This window comes from Muscardinus avellanarius, assembly GCF_963383645.1.
Source record: "Muscardinus avellanarius genome assembly, chromosome: 15".
In the NCBI taxonomy this organism is placed as follows: Eukaryota; Metazoa; Chordata; class Mammalia; order Rodentia; family Gliridae; genus Muscardinus; species Muscardinus avellanarius.
This window is the reverse complement of record NC_137801.1, coordinates 941,657-965,205: the sequence shown is the minus strand read 5'-3', so window position 1 is coordinate 965,205 and position 23,549 is coordinate 941,657. Positions and strand designations below refer to the sequence as shown.

General features: G+C 54.1%; 1 protein-coding gene across 1 annotated transcript in view; it reads left to right on the top strand.

Annotated features, from left to right (window-relative positions):
* The window catches only part of MYT1L (myelin transcription factor 1 like), a gene marked incomplete at both ends in the record, with an annotated part of 127,913 nt that overhangs the window by 82,228 nt on the left and 22,136 nt on the right, over positions 1-23,549 (top strand). The window contains 1 exon segment of the mRNA XM_080710960.1: positions 22,411-22,494. Within this exon segment, the coding sequence (XP_080567086.1) occupies positions 22,411-22,494 (84 nt within the window).

The following is a 23,549-nucleotide window of genomic DNA, read 5'->3' as shown; positions in this document are numbered from 1 at the left end:
TGTCGGCACCTTCTGCAGAGGTCACTGTGAAGATCCAGGGAGTTATAGTCTTCAGAATAGCGCCTGGAATCCAGAAACCCAGAATCAGATCAGGGTGTGTGTGTGTGTGTGTGTGTGTGTGTGTGTGTGTGTGTGTGTGTGAAATGATCACCAAGCTGGGCATGGTGGCATGCACTCATCATCCCAGTACTTGGGAGGCTGAGACAGGAGGATAGCAAGTTTACAGCAGCCTCAGCAACGTGTGAAACCCTCTGCAACTTAGTGAGACCCTGTTTCAAAATTAAAAAAAAAAAAAAAACACCCCAGGGCTGGGGTGTAGCTCGGGACAGGTGTACCACTGCAGTGAGCTTTGAAATTGTATGAAGGGAGTGTAGGAGGGGCATAGGGAAACAAAAAAAAAGAGAGAGAGAATGAACAAACTTAAATTTAACCCAATTCCAATAACACATGAAATACAACTTCTAGAATGTGAAGTTCCAACAACTCAGATCAAAATATTTCAAAGATAAAAGAATTCCATTTTCCTAATATGTCTTTTTCTCACTCTTGTCTTAATATGGAACAGTTTTTAAATACTTACATCAGACTTGCAAATCAGGTTTTAAACCATCAAATAAAAATGCCCATCAGCCCATCAGATGTGCTTGGGATCTAACCCATGCTTGCCGACTCCCTCTCCTCGCCCCTCTCTCTGAATCCTGAAGCTTTTCCCCAACTGGCATATTTTGATCATCTTTATTCTCTGTCACTTCTTTATTTTTCAAACTACTCTGAATTCAGGCTCCATTCTTCCTGCCTTTGGGATGACATGTGTCTTAGGAGACAAGCAGATTAGAAACTGGGGCGACTTCTGTTTCCAGCGGGGCAGAGCATCTTCTCCTCTGCAGCGACAGAGCCCTTGAGAACCCCTCTCTGGCTGCCCCTCTTCTAAGCAGGAAGCCTGCCACCCAGCGGGCTAGCCATGGCCTCGCCGGTCAGGTATGTCCTGAAGCCCTGCCGTGGCCTTGGCCAGCTTGCCTGGAGTACCTGGTATGCATGTGTGGGGCCAGGCTGCGTCCGTAGCTGACGTCTTCAGGTCCACTTGACGCTCCCAGTCATGTTTCAAAGGTCTCAGTGACCTTCATTGCAACTTCAGGGAGCTTCTGGTGTTACTTTTGAATTCTCATAAATGGCCGCTTTGGCTTAGATCCAGAGCTCTTGGGAATGAGAGAAGCCTCTTCCACTCGCCTGCCCTCTGGCTCTTCCTAAATGCCCAGTGCCATTTGACCCACACACTCACTTATCTGGGGAGCACTTAGCCAAGCCTTCACTTCCTGTTGGCCCGGTGATGTCAGAGACAGAGGAGACCAAGCCAGAGGGCGGCCTCCAAGTGGCTGGCTGGTGCTCCTTCCCTGTAGGGGACGAGGGACACAGAGTGTTTGACACAGACCTTGGGGCTTGCTACCTCTGAGGGCTTCAGCAAGCCAATAAAACAAGCTTTACTGGCAGAAAAAGCAGCAGACGTCTGCCCAGCTTCACCAGGCTCTTGTGGGGTCCAACCCAAGGATGCTCTCTCTCTGTCCTCTGCGAAAACTGTGGATGCAGGGCATCCGGACCAGAGGTTGCCGCAGCCAGGCGATGGCTCCTCACCCAGGAGGCGAGGGAGTTGAGCTCTCAGTGAATGGAACGCTAGGTTGCATGGAGTGGCCAGTTCCCACTTCCCTCCAGAACAGAGTGACACAGCGCTCATGATGGCCCGGCCAGCCCCGTCTCATCTGTACGGAAAGCACAGAAGGCAATCTCCTCAGTCTCTTTCCAGCACAGGCACTTGGTCCAAAAATAAACAAAGAGCAACGCAGAGCCCCTGAGCAGGATGTCAGTGGGAGCAGAGGGAGGCACCCTGCGCACTGGGCATGCAGCTGCGGGAGGCTGCCCCATGCCTGGACAAGCAGGAGCCCTGCTTTCCTGCAGAGCCACTGGTGGAGCCTGTGAGGACAGAGGAAGCCGAGGCGCTCCACAAGCACCTCCCTGAGCGGCCAGCGGGAAGGCTGGCGGCCTCCCGTCAACAAGACACAACCCAGAGTCCTGGGAACCCCAGTGCAGTCGGCGCTCCTGCCAAGGCGACCAGCCTCCCGCAGGCACTACAGGAACTAGAGGTGCACAGAGGCGGATCCCACAGCATCCCTGTCTTCCCGGGCCTGGCACACGGGCCTACTCACCAGCACTTGATGTGGGTGACAGCTCCAGGGACGAGGTCTGCTTGCTTTTACTGGACTTTGCAGCTGAAAGAGCGTGTGAGGTGGCGGCCAGCCCTGTGGCACAGGGCTGCACACAGCAGCCCCCTCCAGGCACGCGGTGCATCCATGTGGCCCCCGGCTGGGAGCCCTGCTAGTTGCTTGACTTTTGTGAACAGCAGTCTCTGATCTCTGAGCTGCAGAGATCACACTTGGGAGGCTGGGATGGACGGTCATAGATTGGAGCCTCAGCTCATAGTAAGACCCTGCTTTCAAACAGCTATAAATACAAAATTAGGGCTGGAGTGGAGTTCAGAGGTGGAATGCTCCTGGGTTCAATCCCCAGTACCACAATAAAGAAAAGCAAAGCTGTAGAGAGACTAGTAACCATTTTCCAGGTGTAAGATGCTGGGAGTTGGCATGTAACTGCTGGGACCGCACCTGCAGACTACAGGTGACCACTGTCCAAAACAGACCAGGTCGGGGAGAAAGGATAGCCCAGGATGAGCGCTGCAGGACCCTCCATCCCAGAGCAGAGAGGTTGGCACAGACCTGAGAGTCCTTGTCCCCTAAGTGTGAGAGAGAGGAGAGGTGTGTAGTTGTGTCTCTGTGGTAGAAGCCACACACACATTCCATACATGAATCCACCCACAGCATATAGGCATATACACATACATACATGGACATGTACAACATAGGCACACACAGGTGGCCATATGCACACAGGCACTCATACAGGCATGCCCCCGTCTCTGCACACAGACCACACATGCACATGCACACACATCACACAATAATATGCACATATTTTCACAGACCCACACAGGCATCTTCACACACAATACACATGAATACACACCACACTCATACACATGCACACACATACACACAGCACACACAAACATGTGCGCACATGCACCCCAGCACAAAAGCCAGAGCTTGCAGTAGAGGGCGGGCTGCTGAGTCGGTGGGCTGGGGGGCAGGTCTCAGGAGACTCCGGACTCAGTGCCCTCCCCAGCAAGCCGCGCCCTTGCCCTGGAGCTGCTTCTAAGAACTGTGCAGTGGGCCTGTAGCCCACCCATAGCACAAGACCCCGGGGGTGTGCCTCGGATTTGAAGGTGGTGCAGTGGCACGCAGACAAGAGAATGACAGCAAGCACGTGATTTCGGTCTGCGCTTTGGACGTCAAAAAGCCAGCGGACCCCTGAAGCAGTGAGACTTGGATCTTCCTGGGGGCCGTGCCACCCATGGGCCAGACCGGCTTTATCTGTTTATGTTTCCCCTGTGCGTTATGGAACAGGCCTGCACCGCAGGGAGGACGGGAAGCTGGAGCCTAGCAACCAGGTCGCCATAGCAACGAGCTCCTTCTTCCCACTTCCCACCATCCCCCAGCCCCAGGGCATGCCCTGGACTGCCTCGGGGTGCACAGAGAAGGAAGGACGGGCAGAACCCCAGCCCAGCACGAGCCTTCAAGAGCCCCATTCCCAGGCTGGCAGCGTCTGCCCCGCCTCCTGAGCAGGGAGGGCACCTGGGCTGGTGCTGAGGAGGGAGGCTTAGAAATCCCGACATCGCCTCCCCAGGATTCCCAGCCACGCAGCTCCTCGTCCTGCCTCCCTCCAGATGTCATTCCTACGCTTCCTTCATAGCTCAGACAACCAGCTATGATGTTTAAAACGGGATCCTTTCCTACAAGACACACCTTTCAACCTCCATCTGAGACAGCCACGTTTTGAAACAAATTCTTAAACATCACAGCTAGCGCCACTAAAAGGTCAGCAAATAAAGATGGATGTGGCCAAGACTTCCACTGGCCGCAGCCAGCAGATCCCAGCACATGTGCTTTTATTCGGGACGGTTCTGACTCCCGTATTAACGGAGAATCACTACTATAATGAAGCTAATGTGTCAACAATGGCCGGAGTCCACATGTTTGCATTAATGAGCATATCTATATTTAATCACCAAACTTTTATTGCCTGCAGACCCTGCAGTGAGCAGGCATGGCAGACAAAGGCGAATGCAGACTCAGCCCTGCTGCCTCCAGCAGAGGGCCCGCTGTCCTGGGACCCCAGACAGGCTTGCCAGGCCCCAGGCGCCTGCCGCTCACGCTGTGGCCTGCCGCCCCCCTCTGACACAGTGTGCCTTTCCTCACCAGCCACGCTGCACCACTCTCCAGAGAGAAGACTTTGTCTCCTCAGAATGATTGACAGTTAGGAGCCAGGCGTGGTGGTGCATGCTTGTCAGCCCAGCATTCGAGAGGCTGAGACAGGAGGGTCACAGTTCACAGACAGCCTCAGCTACTTAGTGAGGCCCTTTGCAACTCAGCCCTTGTTTCAAAAATTAAAAAGACCAAAAAATAGGGCTGGAAGGTAGAATGCCCCTGGGTTCCATCCCTAGTACCACAAAAGAAAAAGAAAAAAAAAAAAAACCAAAGAAAGAATGATTAACAGTTAGAAAAGCCTGGCAGTCTTGGGTTAGGGTTAGGGCAACTGAGAGGTGCCCCCATCACAGACCCCACTGTCCTAACTCCCGCCCTACCCTTGCCTTAGTAATCTTGTGAAATATGGACACCATAGGTATCCCTGCACGTGTTCCTCATCTCTCTGCCCTCCCCAATCCATCCTTCTCCCACTGACCTCCTCTTCCCTGTCCTGGTGCTGACCGCTAACCGCTCCCCACCCCTCTCCCCTCTACCCCCTCTGCCCTGTCTTGGCGCTGAACTCAACCGGCTCCCACCCCGTAGGTAGATATTGCTTATATTTCTTGTCTGTGTCTGCCAAACATGTTCCAGAAACACGGTACAATGGCCATTAGGACTGCGATTCTCAGGCTGGACGCTCAAAGGAGCAACTTGTGCCTGGGAAGCTTAACTGGGTTCCAGCAATCACGAAGCCTCTGGGTGATGTGTCAAAGGCCTCCAGGAAATGGAGGCCCGAGCCTATAATTCAGCCTCGCCTAGATCTTAAAAAAAAAATGAAGGGAGCTGGAATGGGTGCACCTGAATTCCAACGCCTAACAAGGATCCCGGTCTGCTGGTGGGCATCAATTTTCCTACTTTAAGAATGCAAAACCAAGGCACACGAAGGTTCAGGAAGCCCTCCGAGTCCCACGCTGAGTACCTGGTGGAGCCGCAGTCCAAGCAGGTGTGGCTGGGGAATGCCCCCGTCCACTGCACTCCCGAGTCCTACAGCATCAAAGTCAGGGGGACTCTGCAGGGGTGTGGCCTGCGCTGAGGGCAGGTATTACAGCCAGGAGCCATGGAACACCTCGTGGGGGATCCCACATCCAGCTACACCTTTCTCAGAGCAAGAACTGAGCCCTCCAGCCCAGCTTGACCCAGACACCGGGCCTCAGCTGGATCCCAGCAACAGCCTCACAGTAGGGGCTAGCTCCCCAGAAAACAGCCTCCATTCCCGCTACCCTGTGAGAGTGGTCAAGGGACGGAATGCCAGACCACGACACCAGAGCTTCCGGGGACTTCAGTGCTGGGGAGACACAGCTCAGCCGGAAGGGAAGCCGGAGTTCCCATGGAGAAGCTGAGGTATGGCCGCAGCTGCCAGGACTCCGGCAGAGGACAGGCAGGACCCTAGGATGGACCACACCAAAGACTCAGTCCACCGGGACCGCGAATCACTGTCCTGGCTTGCCGATCAGAAAACAGAAAACAGCAACCACCCTGAAGGAGCGGCTGAGGTCCAGGCCAGGAGGAGTCCAGACAGCTGGCCTTGGTTTGCATCAGAAGACCCCAGGGCTGGTGGCCCGAGAGTGGAGCCGGTGAGGCTGCCACGGCTCGACCCGGCCACGGGAGCCTCCGTGAGGCATGGGCATCTGCTGGCTCTGCACACACCCGTTCAACAGGGGGCAGAGCAGGATACAGCAGGCAGAAGCAGAAAGAGCCTTCTCCCTCGGGGCCCTTAGAGGAGTGCACATCACAGTAGGTCAGGCAGAAACACGTGAGGCCTGGGAGGCTGCGTGGGCAGGAGGGGCAGACACACCTGTGCTTGGGCCTGTGTCAGGGTCAGAGATGGCTGTGTCGTGGCTCCCGTGGTGTGCAGCCACCCCCCACCCTGGCAGGGGCTTCCTGATGCTCTGGCTGAGGTTGCTCTCTGCAGATAACAGGGAAAGACCCCCATGGACCTCTGTCCTCCAGGGTGCTCCAGCCTCCTGGAATTCCCATGAGAAGTTTTATCTTGGCTCTGGAGAACACGCCTGGAGCCCCAGCCCAGGGAGGCCGCGCAGTCCCTGCTGCTCCTGGTGACTGCGCAGTGCATCCCTGAACACCTCACGATGGACAGCCCATTCCTGCGCACCAGGAACTCTTCCTGCAAAGCCTCCCTTATCCCTGTGAATGCCAGGGCCAGACCTCCTCTTGTGCCGAGTCCACCTCCCAGGTACTCTACAGCGATGGCTTGCTTTCCCTCCAGGGTTCTCTGCACTAAACATCCCAGACGCCTTACCCGCTGTGACGGGCTGGAGTGCTGGTCTTTCCTGGCGCTCTGGAACCCAGCGTGCACACTGCTTCTCCCTCGGGCCTTGGTCACACTGCAGTGTCTGGTCCTGCCGTCCCGCCGCACAAGGGTCCTGAAAAGGTCGCCATCTCGGCCCCGGTGCCGGAGCCCAGTCTGTTCTGCTTTTGGTGGATCGGGTCGGCTGTGCTTTGTTCTTCTGGGGCCACCTCTCCTTGGTCATTCATCCTCTTTTCCTGGTCACGCTTTAGACAGGTTCTGGTGGTAGAGGACCCCTGCCTCTCCAGAAGATTGTAGGCATCCTGTGCTCTCACCTGTGGAAGGGGGCTCATGGCCACCCGCTTAGCTCTGCAAAGCTGCAGTCCAAGGCGCCCCAGTAGCTGGGAGCCATAGAGCAAAGATTCTGCTTTGCTCTCCTGGACGTCAGAGCAGGGAGCACGCACAGTCGCCATGGGGTCTCCGTTCCTGGACTTCTGGGCAGGCTCCAGTCTCGGGGACACCACAGGTGTCCTCAGGCGCCTCGCAGTCCTGCAGGGCTGGCTGGCATCCCTGGCTGCCCCGGGGCATTGCATGGACTCCTGGCCATGGATCACGAGCTCTGGGACTCCTCCTCCCGTCCCCCTTCCTGCCTTCTTCTTCCCCACCTGCCCTCCTCACTCACCTCCCTTGACCTTGGCTTCCTCGTCCCTAAGCACTCAGCCAGCAGAGCCACCTCACTGATCCTGGGTTCAGAGGGGGACACACATCTGGCGGCCTCTGTTGCAGGTGTCTGGCTTCCAGCCTCTGCTCTCTCACCTGCTTCCCTCCCAAGTAAGGGAGAGGCGTGAGACCCGAGAGGAAGCCAGGCGTTCAGAGCCCACTGCAGCAGGGCCTTGGTGCACATGTATGTGGATTCCACTCCACTTCCCGGCAGCTCCTCCCCACCCAATTCCTAAGGCCGGGAGCCCTCTGTCAGTGAGGTTCCACCCAGGCAGCTCCTGAGCCAGGCCTGAGGGGCAACGAAGCTGCTCAGGTGGACCTGCTGGAGGAGGACAGAGGGATTTGTGGGCACCGGGACCTGTGTGACCTTCAGTAAGATGGTCATTGCTTGGATCTGCTTCCTGGCCTGTAAAATGGATTTTTTGATTAATCTGTTTCTAAAACCTCTTAGAAAACTAAGCCTATGAAATCCTTGTCAATTTGACCAAAAACAAAACAAAAAATCAACAATATTGGAAACAAGGAGAAAGACAGATTTTATGGGAAGAAGAAAAGACATACTTCTTTTTGTATAAGGGATGAAAGGAGGAGAAAGTAACAGGTAAACAGGAAAGTAAAAAACTTCTGAGAGCAGGTGGTGGGAATAGAGAGAGGCGTGGCAAATGTGGGCAGAAGAGAGGGCAGCAGGCGCCAGAGCAGGTGCCGCAGCGATCAGGGCTGCGCAGGCTGTAGGGGACGCAATCTCCATCCTCACTGATGAGGAGAAAAAATATTTTCTGTGGAAGACAAGAGACGGGCTTCAAAATAAAAGACCCACAAACCCGACAAGCACAGAAAAGCAAGCAGGCAAAAAAAGGAACACCAAAGAGTAGGAGCAGCAGGGAGAGCTGTGCACACGGCCCGGGCGGCCTAGCCCCGCTCTCTTGCACCTGTGCGAGCGCTGGCCAGGCCCAAAGCTTCTGGAAGCTGACCCACCTTGCAGTGCTAGAAGCTCCTTCTTGATCTGGCTAGACAGAAGCGTTGTGTCTCTCCATGACAGAGAACTGGAGTTGACCCCCTGGGTCGCCTTGGGCTTCCAAACCCAACAGCACCGGTCTGCGCGACCCTCTGGGCCTGACCTGCTCAGACTTGGCAATGCTTGTTTGAACCGTCCAGACTATGGGAGCAGGCCCGGCCCCTCCACCCTATGGAGCCAGAGCGTGAGCTGCGTGTGGGCACCCAGGGGTGGATGGGGCTGGTCACCGTGCGCCTGGCGGACGGCTGGTCTCTGTTCTTGGTGCAATCGGTTGCTCATGGTGTGGAGAGAGTGGGCACTGTCCAGGCAGCAGCCTGCCCCAGAGCCCCCGCCCCTCCCCGTCCCATGCCAGCCACCCACCACTCAGTGCTTGATGCTGGATGTGCTCACAAACACCTTCCACCCACAGAGGCAGGACCATGTGTTAGAGCACCCCTGGGCCCTCTAGTGAGGCGCCCATTGAGGCAGACATGCTGCACGCCCCGCCTCTGTGCCCTGGACAGAGGAGTCCCCGTAAAACCCGCACACGTCTTTAGCTTTTGCTGGTTACTGCGCACACATGGTACTGACCATCCTAGGGCTCTGTGTCCCCGCACCAGTGCAAGGTGAGTGCTCCCTGGGCCCGCCCCACCCTGAACGAGGGTCCCTGCATGTCTAGGAGCGCACCGTTCTGGGGCCTGGCGGTGAATGCAAGGGCCAGCAGCAGCCGGGCTAGGCAAGGTGGTGTGGCCAGCGCTGGGCTGGGCGTGGTGGATGCTGTTGCTTTGACTCAGCGGCGCTAGTCACCTTCTGTATTTTTTTTTTTTTTTTGCATGGGTCCTCCGAGTCCAATTCCAATTCTGACTGCAGCTGCCCCGCCTCTTGTTTAGCTGGTCCACTGCTGCTGGGCGTGCATGTGCTCTGGCAGCAGTCCCCATGGACACATCCCGTTAAGAATGGGACGCCAGGATGTGCTAGGTACGTTCTGCCGCACTGGCCAGGAGCCTGCCACTGGATGTTCCTGGGTGCCTCTGCGTGCAGCAGGCGGCGCTGGCTCCTAGGGCATGGGCTAGGCGTCCGGCCCGGGCCCTGGGGCTGCATGATCCACACAGACACCTCTGAGCGAGCCTCTAGGCTGCATGCCGGGAAGCAGGAGTGCACTGCATGCGGCATGTGACCACGGCAGCCCTGGGCACCCCCAGAGAGGCCGCAGAGGGGCGGTGCCAGGTGGGTCTCCCAGTCAGCTCCACGATGGGTCCCCTCCCCCTTCCCTCCAGTGTGGCACCCAAAGCCCATGCAGCTCACACACAGCTGCAGGGGCACGGGGCCGCCAGTGTCAGGGGAAGGGCCCAAAGTAGGATGTGTGTGCTGCAGGCTGACCTCTGGCCAGTGGCGGTGTGTGAGCCTCTCAGTCAAAATGAAACCCACAAGTAAGAATTCCCATTTCCAGTGGGTGGTACAGTGAGCGTCAGCTGAAGGCCATGGTGCTGTGGCTAGGACAGGAAGTCTTTGCTGCACTGCGGGTCTGGGTCGCTGATGGACCACTATCCTGCAGACATCCCATAGGGTCATCCCGGAGCCGGGATGTTCCTATTGCTTGGTGCTTCCAGCACACTTTTTTATGTTTAGACATGTTTAGGTGCACATGCTCTTACCACAGAGTGACAGTGGCCTCCAGTTTTCAGTACAGTGAGCTACTGTGCAGGGGTGTAGCCCAGGAGCAGTCAGCTCTGCCAGGCGCATGCCGTACAGCTCGGTGTGCAGCAGGCTCGGCCATCCAGCTTGACCAAGTGCTCTCCATGATGTCAAGGAAGCACCCAAGGATGTACCTCCTGGAGCCTGGCCCTAGTGTAAGGGACACAGTGTATCAGGAATCACAGATGTAGTGAGCCCCTCCACACCAGAGAGCCCCCGCCCGGCCACCGTGGCCTGATGATGCCCGGGCAGCACACCAGCCACGAGCCTTAACACTAGAACGTTCGAGTGTCTCCGCAGAAGGAACATCTGGAGGCCTACCCCACCCACTCCAACATGTCATCTCATCACCAAAAAGAAATGGACTTAACAATCACGTTAAGGACACTTTAAAAAACCATTTTCCATTCATTTGTTTGGTTTAATGCAATTTAAGAGAAAAGTGCTTGGAACCAAAAAGTGCTTCAGGAGCCTCCCACCTGAGCGCCGCTGGTCCAGACAAGGCTGGTTGGCACCCCGAGAGGTGCGGGCTTTCCTAGTGCCGGCAGCTTGAGCCTGGCCTCACTGCATCAGCCGACTCTGGAGAGGTCTGCACCAGGATCTCGGGCCCCTCCCCCTGGGGAAGAGGCAAGAGGGCCTTCAGGACACACCCAGTCCCAACGTGGGGTCCTTGGTGCTGTGTTAGAGCTGCACAGAGTCCACATATGCACACCTAAGATCAAATTTCAAAGAAAGAGAAAATCATTGACTACCTTCTGACTTCCCAGGTTCGTACTTTCCCTGAGTTTTAGGTGACCTGGTTTCCTTCTGCTTGGGGAGAAAATTACGGAGATTTAGCATAACAATAAGTGCATATTATTTGCCATTTTAAAATGTCTTTATTTTCCCCTTTGCATTTCTTTGTTGGCTCCCACTTATGAAAGAGGATGAGGATAAGCAAATGCACTTTCAGAACCAGCTCTAAGCAAAGAGATATTTTTAATTGAAATTTCTATTCAAAGGCTCGTGCACATGGCCAGAATCATTCCAGTCTATAAATGTGTTTCGTTGTCATAAACAAGACCTCGTTTCACACTGTGTTTTCTTTTAACATTGAGAGAACTAAGGGGGGAAAGTATATATGTTCATGCTCTGTGTTTGGCTAATTAAAATACAGTCGCCATGAAACAAAAGAACGAAACAGACCCTGTTCACGGGCTATTCTTGAAATCCCCAGTGCGCTCAGAGCGCAGCAGCCCAACATCCTGTTTCTTTCTGGCCAGTGTTTTTGTGCGTTTTAGCCACCGAGCTCCAAGCTGGGCACGTTTGAAAGTCAGCGTTAGGACAGACAGCCAGAGGCGGTCAGCGCAGAGGTCACCAGTCTGGGCACTCCTGTGGCGTTGGCTCTAAGACTTCAAAAGGAGCGATGGCCTCTGTCAATGAGAGGCCGTGTGTCACTCCCAGAGCTTCTTTTCTGGCAGAGTGTGTGCCCAGACTGCAGGATTAAGGGCTGCCTCCTCCAGCAGGCGGACCCAGCTACACTCCAGGCAGATACTAGCCAGATCCCTCTTGGGCCCTTCACCCAAGGGCACCTTGCCCACCAGCTCTCAGTGTGACCATATTCCCCAGGTATGGAGAGAGGGTGACCCAGCCGGCCCTGAGTCCACCCCTCGTTATGTCCAGCGGGGCCCTGGGGAGCTGCCCCAGGACCCTGCTCAGGGGCCGGGATGCATGGGTCCCCTTGGCACACTGACTTAATCCTCATGATACGTCTTTAAGGAAGGGAAAAGCGGGTGACACTGTAGAAGAGGCATTTCCAAGATGCTCCAATGGATAATTAGCCAACAGTGCAGCTTCAGTCACTAGACACAACTTTCCAATCTGCTGCATGGTCTCAGGCTGTGGTTTTGCCCAGGGGAGAAACCACGCGGTGCTGCTCTGCCAAGGGCCGATCCGAGGCGCTCCTGCCATGCCTTGGCCACACTCCCATCCTTGCGAGGTCTGCTGCGAACCCTGTGATCCTTACAGTTAGACATTCTAAGCTCCTTTTGATGGTAAAGGCTGTATCTGGTGCCTTTAGGTGATCCTTGTAGGTGTAGGTCAATGACATCCTAACCAAGGCCCTTTTTTTCTTCGTTTTTGGCACAAGGTCTGGCCAAGTTGCCCACACTGGTCTTGAACCCCTGGGTCCAGTGATCCTCTTACCTCAGTCTCCTGAGTAGCTGGGGCCACAGACACTCCCACTGGGCCTGGTGTGCAAAGTTTCTCTAGTAGTGAATAGTAAAGACAGGCCAAAGTGCAGAGGGGTGGGCTCAGGCTTGCAGCTCTGCTCCTACTGGAAAGAGCCACTGCTTTGGGGCCAGCACGCAGGCTTGCAAGCATGCCTGAATTGTCTTTTGCTTGTCTTGTCTTTTCATTTTTCTTCTTCTTTTTTTTTTTTTTTTCAGTACTGGGAATGGAACCAAGGGGCATTGTGCCTCTGAGCGACACCCCAGCCCTACTGTTTTTAGTCTTTATTTTTTGAAACAGGGTCTCACTAAGTTGCAGAGGGCCTCACTAAGTAGCTGAGGCTGTCCATGAACCTCCATCCTCCTGTCTCCGCCTCCCAAATGCTGGGATGACAAGTGTGAGTCACCCCAGCTGGCCTTTGTCTCTTCTTTTTCGAAGATTTTATGTGAATCAGAGGGCTCCCAAATGAAGCTCTATTTAAGATATCTTCTGATTTTTCTTCTACATTCTTAAATGTCTGTACAGCCAAATCTTCCCGACCAGAGAATAAAGTATACTACCCCAAATTTTCCCTGACTACGGCTTAATCTCAAGTCAAGCACAAGACCTAGATAAGGCAAGAAGAATAGAGACGATTTTGTCTTGAATGTATCTGTGAACCAGCAAGTATAGATTTTGAGATTATTTATTTATCACTTTCTTCCTCTGAGTGCTTTTACCCATAGTACCTTTTGAGTGGGAAAGAAAAAAAAAAACAGATAAAACCAAGTGCTTTATGTAACATGACTTTAGATCCTTAACCACAGGGTGGAGTGGCCCAGGTGCGGTTGCTCCTGGCAACTGTCAGGGGAGGAGGAAGGGCAGCCGTCCTTCAAGCCCTGCCCTGCTGCTCTGGCCAGCACTTCAGGGCTGACAGCCTCCCCAGGAGCTGAGGGCTGTTTCCATGGAAACCCAGCCATCTCTCCTGCCTTTCAAACCCACACTGTGCGCACTCTGCCTCCTCCCGTGCCCACGGGACTTCGCCCCACCTGGGCTTTCCTGCATGAGAAGGATGTGCTCCTGGATGCGTGGGTGCCGACGGAAGTGTGCTAAATCGATTCCACACCACCCCACCACCGACAGCCGAGCCGCTTCCCAGAGGCAAGGATGCCTTTGTTAGAAGAATAATCACCTCCTCGCTCCTGACTGCAGAAAATTGTGTTTTTAAATGTTGAGGTTTCTTAAAGCTAGGAAATTTCAGTAAATCTAAGAGTCTAAAAAGCCTGAAGGTCTTGAACAGCCCCACGGAAATGCACACGCAGAGCTGTCGGACACGCCGGTCTGCCTGGAGGTGCCCCCCAGGATACACAGCCAGGAGAGGACACGGAAGCAGAAGCCTCTCCACCCCCTCACAAGGAGACGGGAGACAGGCAGCCTTCTAACAACACAAAGCTCACCCGGTCCACAGGACCGGCCCTGGGCAGAGCTGAGACACAACCCTCCCCAGACTCAGACCCTGAAAGTAAACGGAACCAGGTGGGAATACCTGGATCCCCAGCGCTTGGGCGGCGGAGACAAGAGGATCGCGGGTTCTTGGCCAGCCTCAGCAACTTAGTGAGGTTCTCAGCAACTTAATGAGACCCTGTTCTAAGAATAGAAATAAAATAGGGCTGGGAGGAAAGGGTATAGTTTGGAAGTAGAATGCCCCCTGGGTTCAGTCCCCAGCAACACACACACACACACACACACACACACACACACGCGCGCGCGCGCGCGCGCGCGCGCACACGTCTGTCCTGAGTTGTCTTTTTTTTTTTCCTTTCCCAACATGGTGAAACCTCTAAAAAGAAACAAAATCAATATATATATATTTTGTTATCATGGTGGAAATGAGACAATTTAAACACTCTTTTCTTGCCAGATGATCGACTATATTTTGTAAGAAGCAGCTAAACACATGAAAACTGATGCACATTTTTTATAAATAATGAAATCTGATTCTGGTTAAATTATTTTGGTTATAATACTGTTCTTTGAATCTGAACAAAATATGTCAACTTTCTTTACCTCCACCAAGAAAAAAAAAATACATATAAGAAGTGTTTACTTGTGTTAAAAGGAGTACATTTTAACTTAGTTTGCACCAAGTACTTAAATTAGGGAGAGTTTAACAATCCGCTTACTAGAGAAAAAAATAAGGCCAAATATAGATTGACGGCAAGCACAACGGCATCTTGATAAATTTCCAAACACAGGACTTGCATAGGTTAGCTTCTCTAAATAGAGTGATCCCATTGCTTCCCGCTCTTCCTGGTGCGAGTGTCCAGGCCCTGATGTGCCCACACGGTGCCATTTGGAAAACCAGCAGGTTGGCTCCAGCAGTATAAGCTACTGCTTAGAGCACACTTACTCAGCAACTGGCTGAACAGTCCTGTGACCCAATTTTAAGTTTATATGCACAGTGGTTATTTGATCAAAAACCAGGTCCACAGCCAGACCTGGAGCTGGTGCTTATATATCTACCCAAGAGAGAGTTTTCAAGGTACTTTATCCCTCTCTCGAGACTAGAGCAGAACTAGAACATTTCTGAAAAGTGTTTACAATCCAAGTGTCAAAACATGGCCTTCCTGCACGTGAAGCTAGCCCTTTTCCCGTGTTCTCACCGGGCTGCCACACGCTTGCTTAATTGAGAGGAAGCCCGTCTGTACAGGAGTAACCGCTGGGCCTATCTCAGCACCCAGAGTCCAGGGGAACGGAGGTCTTCAGGAGCGTATATACATATTAAGTATTTAAAGTGCATGACTTTTAACTTGGACAAGATCCCAGGTGCTCATTCGTCAGAGATGGGTGAGGGATCAGAATATGATTTGAGTCTGACAGCCCCGAAATAATATTACTGGGTAAATTACTTTACCCTTGTTACTTTGGGAAGCTTAGGGATTTATTGGAGAGGGGAAATTCTTATTTGTGTCCCTTAATTTTCACCTTCGAGGTGGTACAAAAGCAGTGGCAGACCACAACGAGAGAATGTTTCTACAGCACAGTCAGTCTGTTCTAGGGCACTTCAGAAGCTCTGTGGAGAGCGAGCCACAGCACCCTTCAACGGAGCTTCTCTCCCGCGAGAGCCACGCTCATGCGTGCTTAGGAGGCCAGCTGCACCGCCCTGTGGAGCCTGGACCAGAGAGGAGCAGGTGCCCGGAGACCGTGCCGAGAGACCCATGATGTGGTCTGGTGGGGAGTGACGCTCACCTTGGCCGCACCCCAGTAGCGGAACCTGACTCGGGCTTTAGGGCGGATCAGCCCAGCCTGTGGCTCAGTGACGCTCTGGACGATCCCTGACCCGCAGCCCCGTGCAGGCTGCCGTCTTCGCTGGGCCCTGGGGTGCACCAAGCTGGCCGGACCCTGAGGGGCCAGCAGGAGGGTGCTGCAGATTCAGACTAAGACCTGCGAGAGAGACCTTAGAGACCTAAGCTGCTCTCGGCTGCAGTGCAGATCTTCCCGGTGAGCTTTGCTCCAGATGATAGCATTCTCTGCACAGCTGCCCTGGTCTGAACTTCAGGAAGTAGCGAGGGAAGGAAACGGGAGCTGGGGCGGGTCCAGCCCGGGGTCACAGGCCTAGCGAACGAGGACGCTGTGCGCCCCTCCGAACGCAGTGGCGTCCCAAGCCCAAATGCACCCTCTTTCGGGAAATGTGCTTGTGCTTGCAGGGAGGAGGCAGCTGAAGGTTTGTATGTGGCGGTGGATGAATGAGCGCAGGAGCTTCCAGCTCATCCTCCTCCAGTAGCAAGGCTAAGGAATAAGGGCTGGCGTGCCATGTAAATAAGAAGTGAACTGTCTGGACATTTGATTCCCTTCACGTCAATTACCCGATGTGCATCTTTCCTCGCAGGTGCCCCACCCCTGGCTGCGACGGCTCCGGACACATCACCGGCAACTACGCGTCTCATCGGAGGTACGTACACCATCGACGCTTCTCCGCTCTTCCAAGCCAGCTCCCTCGTGGCAGTGGCAGTGCCCTCCCTGGGGGAAGCACTGCAAACCTGGGCTCCGGGGCAGGCTGAGCCTGGCCTTGCTGGTAAAAAAAAAAAACAAAAAACAAAAACCTTAGGATCAGCACCTAAAGCAGCACCGTCCTTCCGGAGGCCTTGCTCAGAGGCCAGCCTCCACCCCAGCACCACAGGCTCTGGACACCTCACTAGCAGAGCAAGCGAGCCCCCGAGACGCACCCGGTCCTCCTGCAGGGCCCCTGTCCAAATCTAGCAGGAAAAGGAGAAAGCTTCGTCTCTACACTACTGTAAGGTCTCCAAGAGCCATCACAGTCAGGCAAGCGCCCTCATACCTCGGCAGTTGCTCCCATAAACATGAAGACCCAAGCCACAGAGCCTGGCGCCGTGGTGCACAGCTGTGATCCCAGAGACCTGGCAGCGTGAGGCAGGAGGATCGCAGGCTCCAGAGCAGCCTGGGCGACTCTGAGAGCCTATCTCAGAATAAAAATAAAAGGAGCTAGGGGTATAGCTCAGTGGTAGAGTACCCGGGGTTCAACAATCCCCAGTAGTGAGGGGGAGGGGATTTGATCCACGAAGCTCTACAGATATTATCAGCAGGGACCGGCAGAGCTGAGTGCTCAGAAGTGCTCAGCTTCCCAAATCCCAGGCACCGTAGCTCCTGAAGCCGGGTAGAGTCTGAAACGCAGCATAGAAACCGAGCCTCATGAATAACCAAGTCTGTGCAGCCTCCTGCTCAGGAAACGGGGTGGGAATGCCTCCTTGACACCAGAGCTTATGTGAGGAGACAGCTGAAGGAAACGCTTGATACTAAAGATAAGAACTGTTCGAGCCGGGAGGGTGGCGCACGCTTGTGATCCCAGTACTTGGGAGGCTGAGGCAGGAGAATCACAGGTTCGAAGCCAGCCTCAGCTACTTAGTGAGACCCTGTTTCCAAATAAGAAATAAAATTGGGCTGGGGTTTAGCTCAGAGGTAGAAGGCCTCTAGGTTCAATACCCAGTGCCACACACACATAAAAAGAATTATCCAAATACCCATTAAAGATAGCAGGGCAGATTTTATTTGAGGGGCCACAGCGATAGGTCCAGGGACAGCTACAGCGAGCCTTGCAGTGGAGGAAAGATTGGCCTCCCCTTGACACACCCGTGGACCAAATAAATAAGCTAAGTTGTAAGGTGTTGGCACCTTTCCTCTCTCCGTATTTCAAGTTATGTGGGCAGTCCAACAGCAGGTGAGCCCTTCTGCCTTAAACATGGCGGTCACAGTGAGTGTCAGAGGTCAGCTGCCGTCCCTCCCCTAGGGGCCCTCACTTCTGAAGAGGATCATGCAAATAGCAAGGGACCCGAGGCCCTGCGCTCCCTGCTCCAACACAGAAGCGAAGTCTCCATGGCCCACCCAGGATTCCGCAGCAGGCAGCTGCCCCCACTGGAACATTCCAAAGTCTCACGGAGCAACCACACCCCCAGGCTTCCAGAATGGCCTCTAAAGCAGACACGACTCACTGAGTGTTTCCTGCGTACCAAGAGCTGAGCTGTGCTGAGCCTCTCGGGCTGTTAGCTCACCGTTTTACAAAAGCAGTATGCCATCATTGCAAGTGAGGAAGTAAGGCTTGAAGACTCTAATTACCCACGCTGCCCGGCCAGGCTCTCCCAGAGGATGTTTATTTTGTTCTTAGATAATATGCAATCTCCTCCTGCTGAAGGGGGCCAGCAGCCACCGGCCTGGGTCCGAGGTGCTTTGGGAGTGCTGACAAGGATCGGCCCTGCTCGGGGTGGAGGATTCACCAAGTCCCAGGGAGGACAGTAGGACCCGGCTTGAAGACACCAAGGTGGAGGAGCCAGGCTTCCTCCTGTGGCCCTGGGCCTTGATCCCACACTGAGCATGTGACTCTTCAGGAGGCTCTAGGCCCCATCGAGCCAGGTCGGCCCTGTCGGGATCTGCTCTCAGCCAAGGTCTGTCTAGCCAGAGGGGTGGTAGAGCCTGACCTCTGACCTCGGGCTCCAGGTGGTGAGCAGCCTAGCGCCACCTCTGGCCTGGAGGCTACAAGGCACGCTTGCCCAGCACTGGACGCCCCCACCTGAGGCACCAAGACCCCAGCCTCTCCGTCCAGCCAGGTCCTCAGAGGGCAAAACGACAGGTTAGTGAGAGATCCCGTCAGCCTTGTTTCCATTCTGGAATCAAGCCGCGCTCCTCCAGCACCTTCCAACAAGCTACTCACACTGTTGCTTTTCTCGTAAGGCCAGCACAGGGAGACAGAGCAGCGGAAACAGAACGGACTGTTTAGCGCGGTTGCTTCGCTTTGCCTTCCTTTGTATATGGAAGTTTATTATCACGCAGTTGAAACTGGGCCGTTTGGGGAGCTCAGGAAATCTCTCTTGAATCCTGATCTCAGGTCAGAGAACATCTAGTTCCAGCCTCATGATATGGAATTTTAGTGAGAATGACTCTGTATTGGTCTTTAGCTTGGCATACCGGGGTCCAGAGGAGGAGCTTAGTCCAAGACAATTTAACATGGTGCTTCAAAGCATTTCTAACAAGGAAGTATAGATAGATAGATAGATAAAGTATTTCTATAACATTTATATAAAATATAAATATATTAGCCAGGCGTGGTGGCGCACGCTTGTAATCCCCACGTTTGGGAAGCGGAGACAGGAGGATCGCGCAGATTCGAAGCCAGCCGCGCTGACTTAAGAGACCCTGTTTCAAAAAAAAAAAAATGTATAAAAATAGGTCTGGGAGTGTAGCCTGGAGGTAGAAGTGTTTCCAGGAACCCCTACCACCAAAAAAAAAAAAAAAAAAAAAAAAAAAATATATATATATATATATATATATATATATAGTAATAATATGTATAATGTAACATAATGGTATATATGACGTGAGAATATGTATAAAGGTGCATATATACACATGTATATATAAATGATGACCCTTGCATCAGTGATAGTGAATTATGGTAAACAGAGCTTCTGTTTAGGAAGTTGTCTATCATCTTTAGACCATAATTCCAAATACCAACCCAGAAATCTCGAAACCTGGTAGAGTCCTTACTAAGCACAGGCTGTGTTGCAGAGACTGGGAGCCATGTTCACCAAGCACTCTCTACCCTCAAGTTGGATAATCTGTGGAGACTAAAGACAGGAGAGCAGAGGAGTCCGACCTACTGAGGTCCCGGTGGAGAGGGGCCGGGCTTGGAGGCCATGGCTGAAGGGGGTAGACAGGGAGCCGGAGCCAAGTCTGGGGCATCAGGGCATCATGTGGCCAGAAACACTCCATGGCCGAGATAAGCCTTTTGAGTGTGTGCTTCTGGACGCCCAAAGAGGCAGATGGGGCAGCTGCTAATTCTGACCAGGGAGGGCGGCCCAGCCCTGGAGCCAGCAGGCAGGCTGAGCTGACCCGGCAAGGGAGTGCATTTTTGAAGTTCTGGGAGAGGCCTACTTCAGCAAAAGAATAGCATCTGGGGAAGTTGTAGCAAAGCAAAGCAGCGTCCTTTGGCATTCCGACGGTCAGAGTTTGGGTTCTTACTGAGTACTGGCCTGTCCCTGCAGTGCTGCTGAATTTGGTCTAAGGGGCTCAGACTCTGCTGTGTAGAAATCACAGACTCACCCAAGCAGGAGTTTCACAGTGGGCTCCCAGCCTGTGGCCTGTGCCTTGGCTGAGAGGCTCCTTCTAGCAACTTCCGAGGGGGTTGGGGAGACCGGAGGAGACTTGGTGCAGCGGAAAGGCCAGGGAGGGGTGAGGTAGGCACGAGGAGAGGCCCAGGAAGGAGACACAGCAGGCAGGAGGACTGTGGGTACCAGCAAGGACAGCCCAGTCCCTAGCTGGCTGCGAGTGAATGGCACCATCCCTGTTTGGGTGAGGAAGCCACCAGATAAATGGGCTCAGTCCTGTTTAAACACGTTTCCTTTGAGATTCCCGTGAAAGCCCAGCTCAGCCAAGGAGGCGCCAGGCCCCGTGTCCCCAGCAGGTGGACGGCTTGTCCTCCCTGGACGGAGGGGAGTAGAAAGATAGCACCCCTCCCCTTAGCAGAGTCAAGGCCAAGGGCTAAGTAGGGACCTCTCTCCAGAGCCGGGTGACGCAGGCCGCCGTGTAGATCCCCGCAGGCAGCAGCTTCTCCTCACTGCCGAGCACACTGCTGCTTAGGATGCACATGTGACCCCTGTCGCTGAGAGCCGACCTGAGAACACAGGCTGGCTTCTCGTGGAGTTCAAATTTAGACCCTACAGAAAAAAAGGGGGTGGTCATGTGTATGGATAAGGTCCCAGTGCGCCTTCCTGGGGCAGGTACTTTCCTCCTCTCCATCTCTCTCTCTCTCTCTCTCTCTCTCTCTCTCTCTCTCTCTCTCTCTCTCCCTCCCTCCCTCCCTCCCTCCCTCCCTCCCTCCCCTCCCCTCCCCCTCTCTGTTGTACTGTGGGTTGAACCAGGGCCTCATGCATGCTAGGCAAGCACTCTACACTGAGCTACATCCCCAGCCATCTTCATTTTGAGACAAGGTCCTGCTAAGTTGTCCAGGCTGGCTGTCCTCAAACTTGCAATTCTCCTGCCTCAGCCTCCTAAGCAGCTGGGATTCCAGGCGCATACCGCTATGTCCAGTAGAGCTGGCCACAGCTACTGTGCTGACCGGTGACACTGAGGGAGGGGCCAGTGTGGCGCACACTCCTGCCGCCGCCAGGTCGACCCACAGGGAAGCGGGTTTCACGCCTATGCTGCAAGCAGAGAAAAGTCTTAAAAGACTGAACAAGTCTCACCTCCATATTCCTGGGGTTCCAGTGCTCAGTGGCTGGGAAGAGAAGTGTTCTTTTCAGTTTTTAATCATGGAAATTAGCAAGAAGTGAGTCAGGTAAAACTTCCAGCCCAACATTAAAACACTGGCTGTAAGAATAAGCCCGCAGCCCTGGACTCAAGTAGGTAACAAGACCCCCCTCCTGGTCCTTGAGAAGTTTTAGCCTATCAGCTAGAAGTTATTTATTATGCAAACTTCTCTTTAAAATACAAAGGTTCTGGGCTACAACTCTTTTATGTTCTTGCTAATCACTTTGGATGCTGGGAATTCTGCAAGGTAATAGCTGCCTCCTCCTCCCTGCCTGAGTGTCTGCCTGCACCAAAGCTATTTTCCAATACATTTTCCAAAGCCATTTCCCAATACATGCACAGGGTATGGGCGCCGCAGGAAAGGGAAGCCAGGTGTGTGCCCAGGGGAGATGGACGGGCCTGGGGGAAATCATGGCTCTCCTTCATTGGCCCTCCTTCATTTCTTCCAGTATTGGTACAGCTCACAAGTACTCAGTGGTCAGTTCTCGGTGCCAGGCCCTGGGCTAGGACCTGCAGCCCTGGATGAGGGGTGGGAGGAGGTGGAGGGGTGCCAGGGAGCCCGCACTTTGTCCAGCCAAGGTCACTAGGCCAAGCAGAAGAGGACGGCGGGCAGACAGGAGAGTGGTAGGAGCCAACCAGAGAAGGCGGGAAGGCCGACTGACCTCGAGGAGGGCTGGTCACCAGCAGCTGCATGGCCTGCTGGGAACTCGGCACCTTCCCACAAGAATAAGGAGCCACAGAGCTTCTCAAAAGGGCGAGAGCCCCGCTGAGGTTCAGAGTGGGCCCTGGCCTGTTCTAAGATGTGGACAGACACAGTGGTTGTGGTTCAGGAGACTGCAAGGAAGGAAGTCTCTTGAGAAAAATGCCCAGTCTTTGTAACTAAAACTTAACCAAATGAGCACATCCAGGCTCCACTGTCCAGTCTGTAGGCACAGCCCAGGCCTGCACCCCCGTGAAGTGAGGCAGGCCCCACACCCGCCACCTGCCCAAGATGGGCTCCAGGTGGAAGGGCCTGGGGCTGCGGTGGGGATGGTGATCCTGGAAGAGAGCTGGGTGTGGCCACTGCAGTGATGGCCACTCCCTGCACGTGTGTCCTCTCTCCCTACCATCCCGAATACCCTTTCTGGTGAGACCTGGCTGAGTCCCTGGACAGGGGACTGACAGCGAGTAGTCTTTGAGAGGACGTGGGGGCTGCATCCAGAGTGGGCCTCCTCCTCAGTTCAAAGTCTCACCCCAGAAGCGCGGGCCTGGGAGGAAAGCAGGCCCAGCCTCACGCTGGCTAGGAAACCTTGCCAGAATCGTAGTGCCGGTGTTCCTGAGTCCTCTTCCTCATTCAGCCTTTCAGGGTGTCCCAGAGCAAAGAAAAGCGGCATCCGGATAGCACAGAGCAAAGAAGATAAAGAAGACCAGGAGCCGATCAGGTACGAGGCCAGGGAGGCTGAGGCTGACGGGACACCAGTGAGCATCCACGAGAAAGAGTGCCGCGGGTCCTAGAGGGCTCCGCGGTGACTGGCCGCACTTAGCAGCTAGACCAGGAACACCAGAACCAAGTACTAGGTGCTGCCCAGCAATATGCTGATATCCCTGGTTGTGACTGCCCACATCACATCCAACCCCCGCCCAGCAGAATGGGCAGGGGAAGGCAGACTCGCAGAAGTTGACGAAGGAATTAATGCAACACCGGAAGTGAACACTGTGTTGAGATCCCCGCTTCCGGGCGCACTTCCCCCTGCCCTCCAGAGGCGGAGCTGAGGGAGGCCCCAGGCCCCAGCCTCTGCTGGCCTGCTGGTGCAGCTGTACCCCACCAGCGCCTGCGTGCCCATCCACAGGCCTACAGGCGGCCCTGGTGGCTCTTTCTGAAATGTGAAGCTCAATATCTTAGGAGAAAAAGGTCAATTAAAACAAAATAAAGATAAGACAGTTATTGAAATAAACTAAAATGTATCAAAAGACACAGAAAAGACAGATTTTATAGAAAGTGAACTTTGCTGTTTAAAAAGAAATACAGGAGTTGGGTGCAATAGCTCATGCTTGTAATCCCAGTAATTGGGAAGCTGAGACAGGTGGATCGCAGATTCAAAGCCCACCTTAGCAACTTAGGGAGACCCTGTTCCCCAAAAATTATAAAGTAGATCTAGGGGTGTAGTTCAGAGGTAAAAGGCCCCTGGGTTCCATCCCCAGTACCACAAAGAGAGAGAGATGCAGGCCACACCTCATAGCTCAGGGACCAGAGGCCAGGAAGCCGGCCCTCTGCGGCCGGGAGTTCTGCAGCCAGCTGAGCCTGCTGAGGCCTTCGGCGCCGCTCAGCCATGTGCCAGGAGCCTGACTGGACACCGTTCCTGCAGCATAGGGTCCTCTAGCCGAAGGGCGCCTTGCGATCTTCAGAGATCGCCAAACACAGAAATGCTCTCCAGCCCCGAGAAAACAGACTGGGAGGCGGCGTCTTTATCAACACAGGTCAAGAGCACTCCCATGC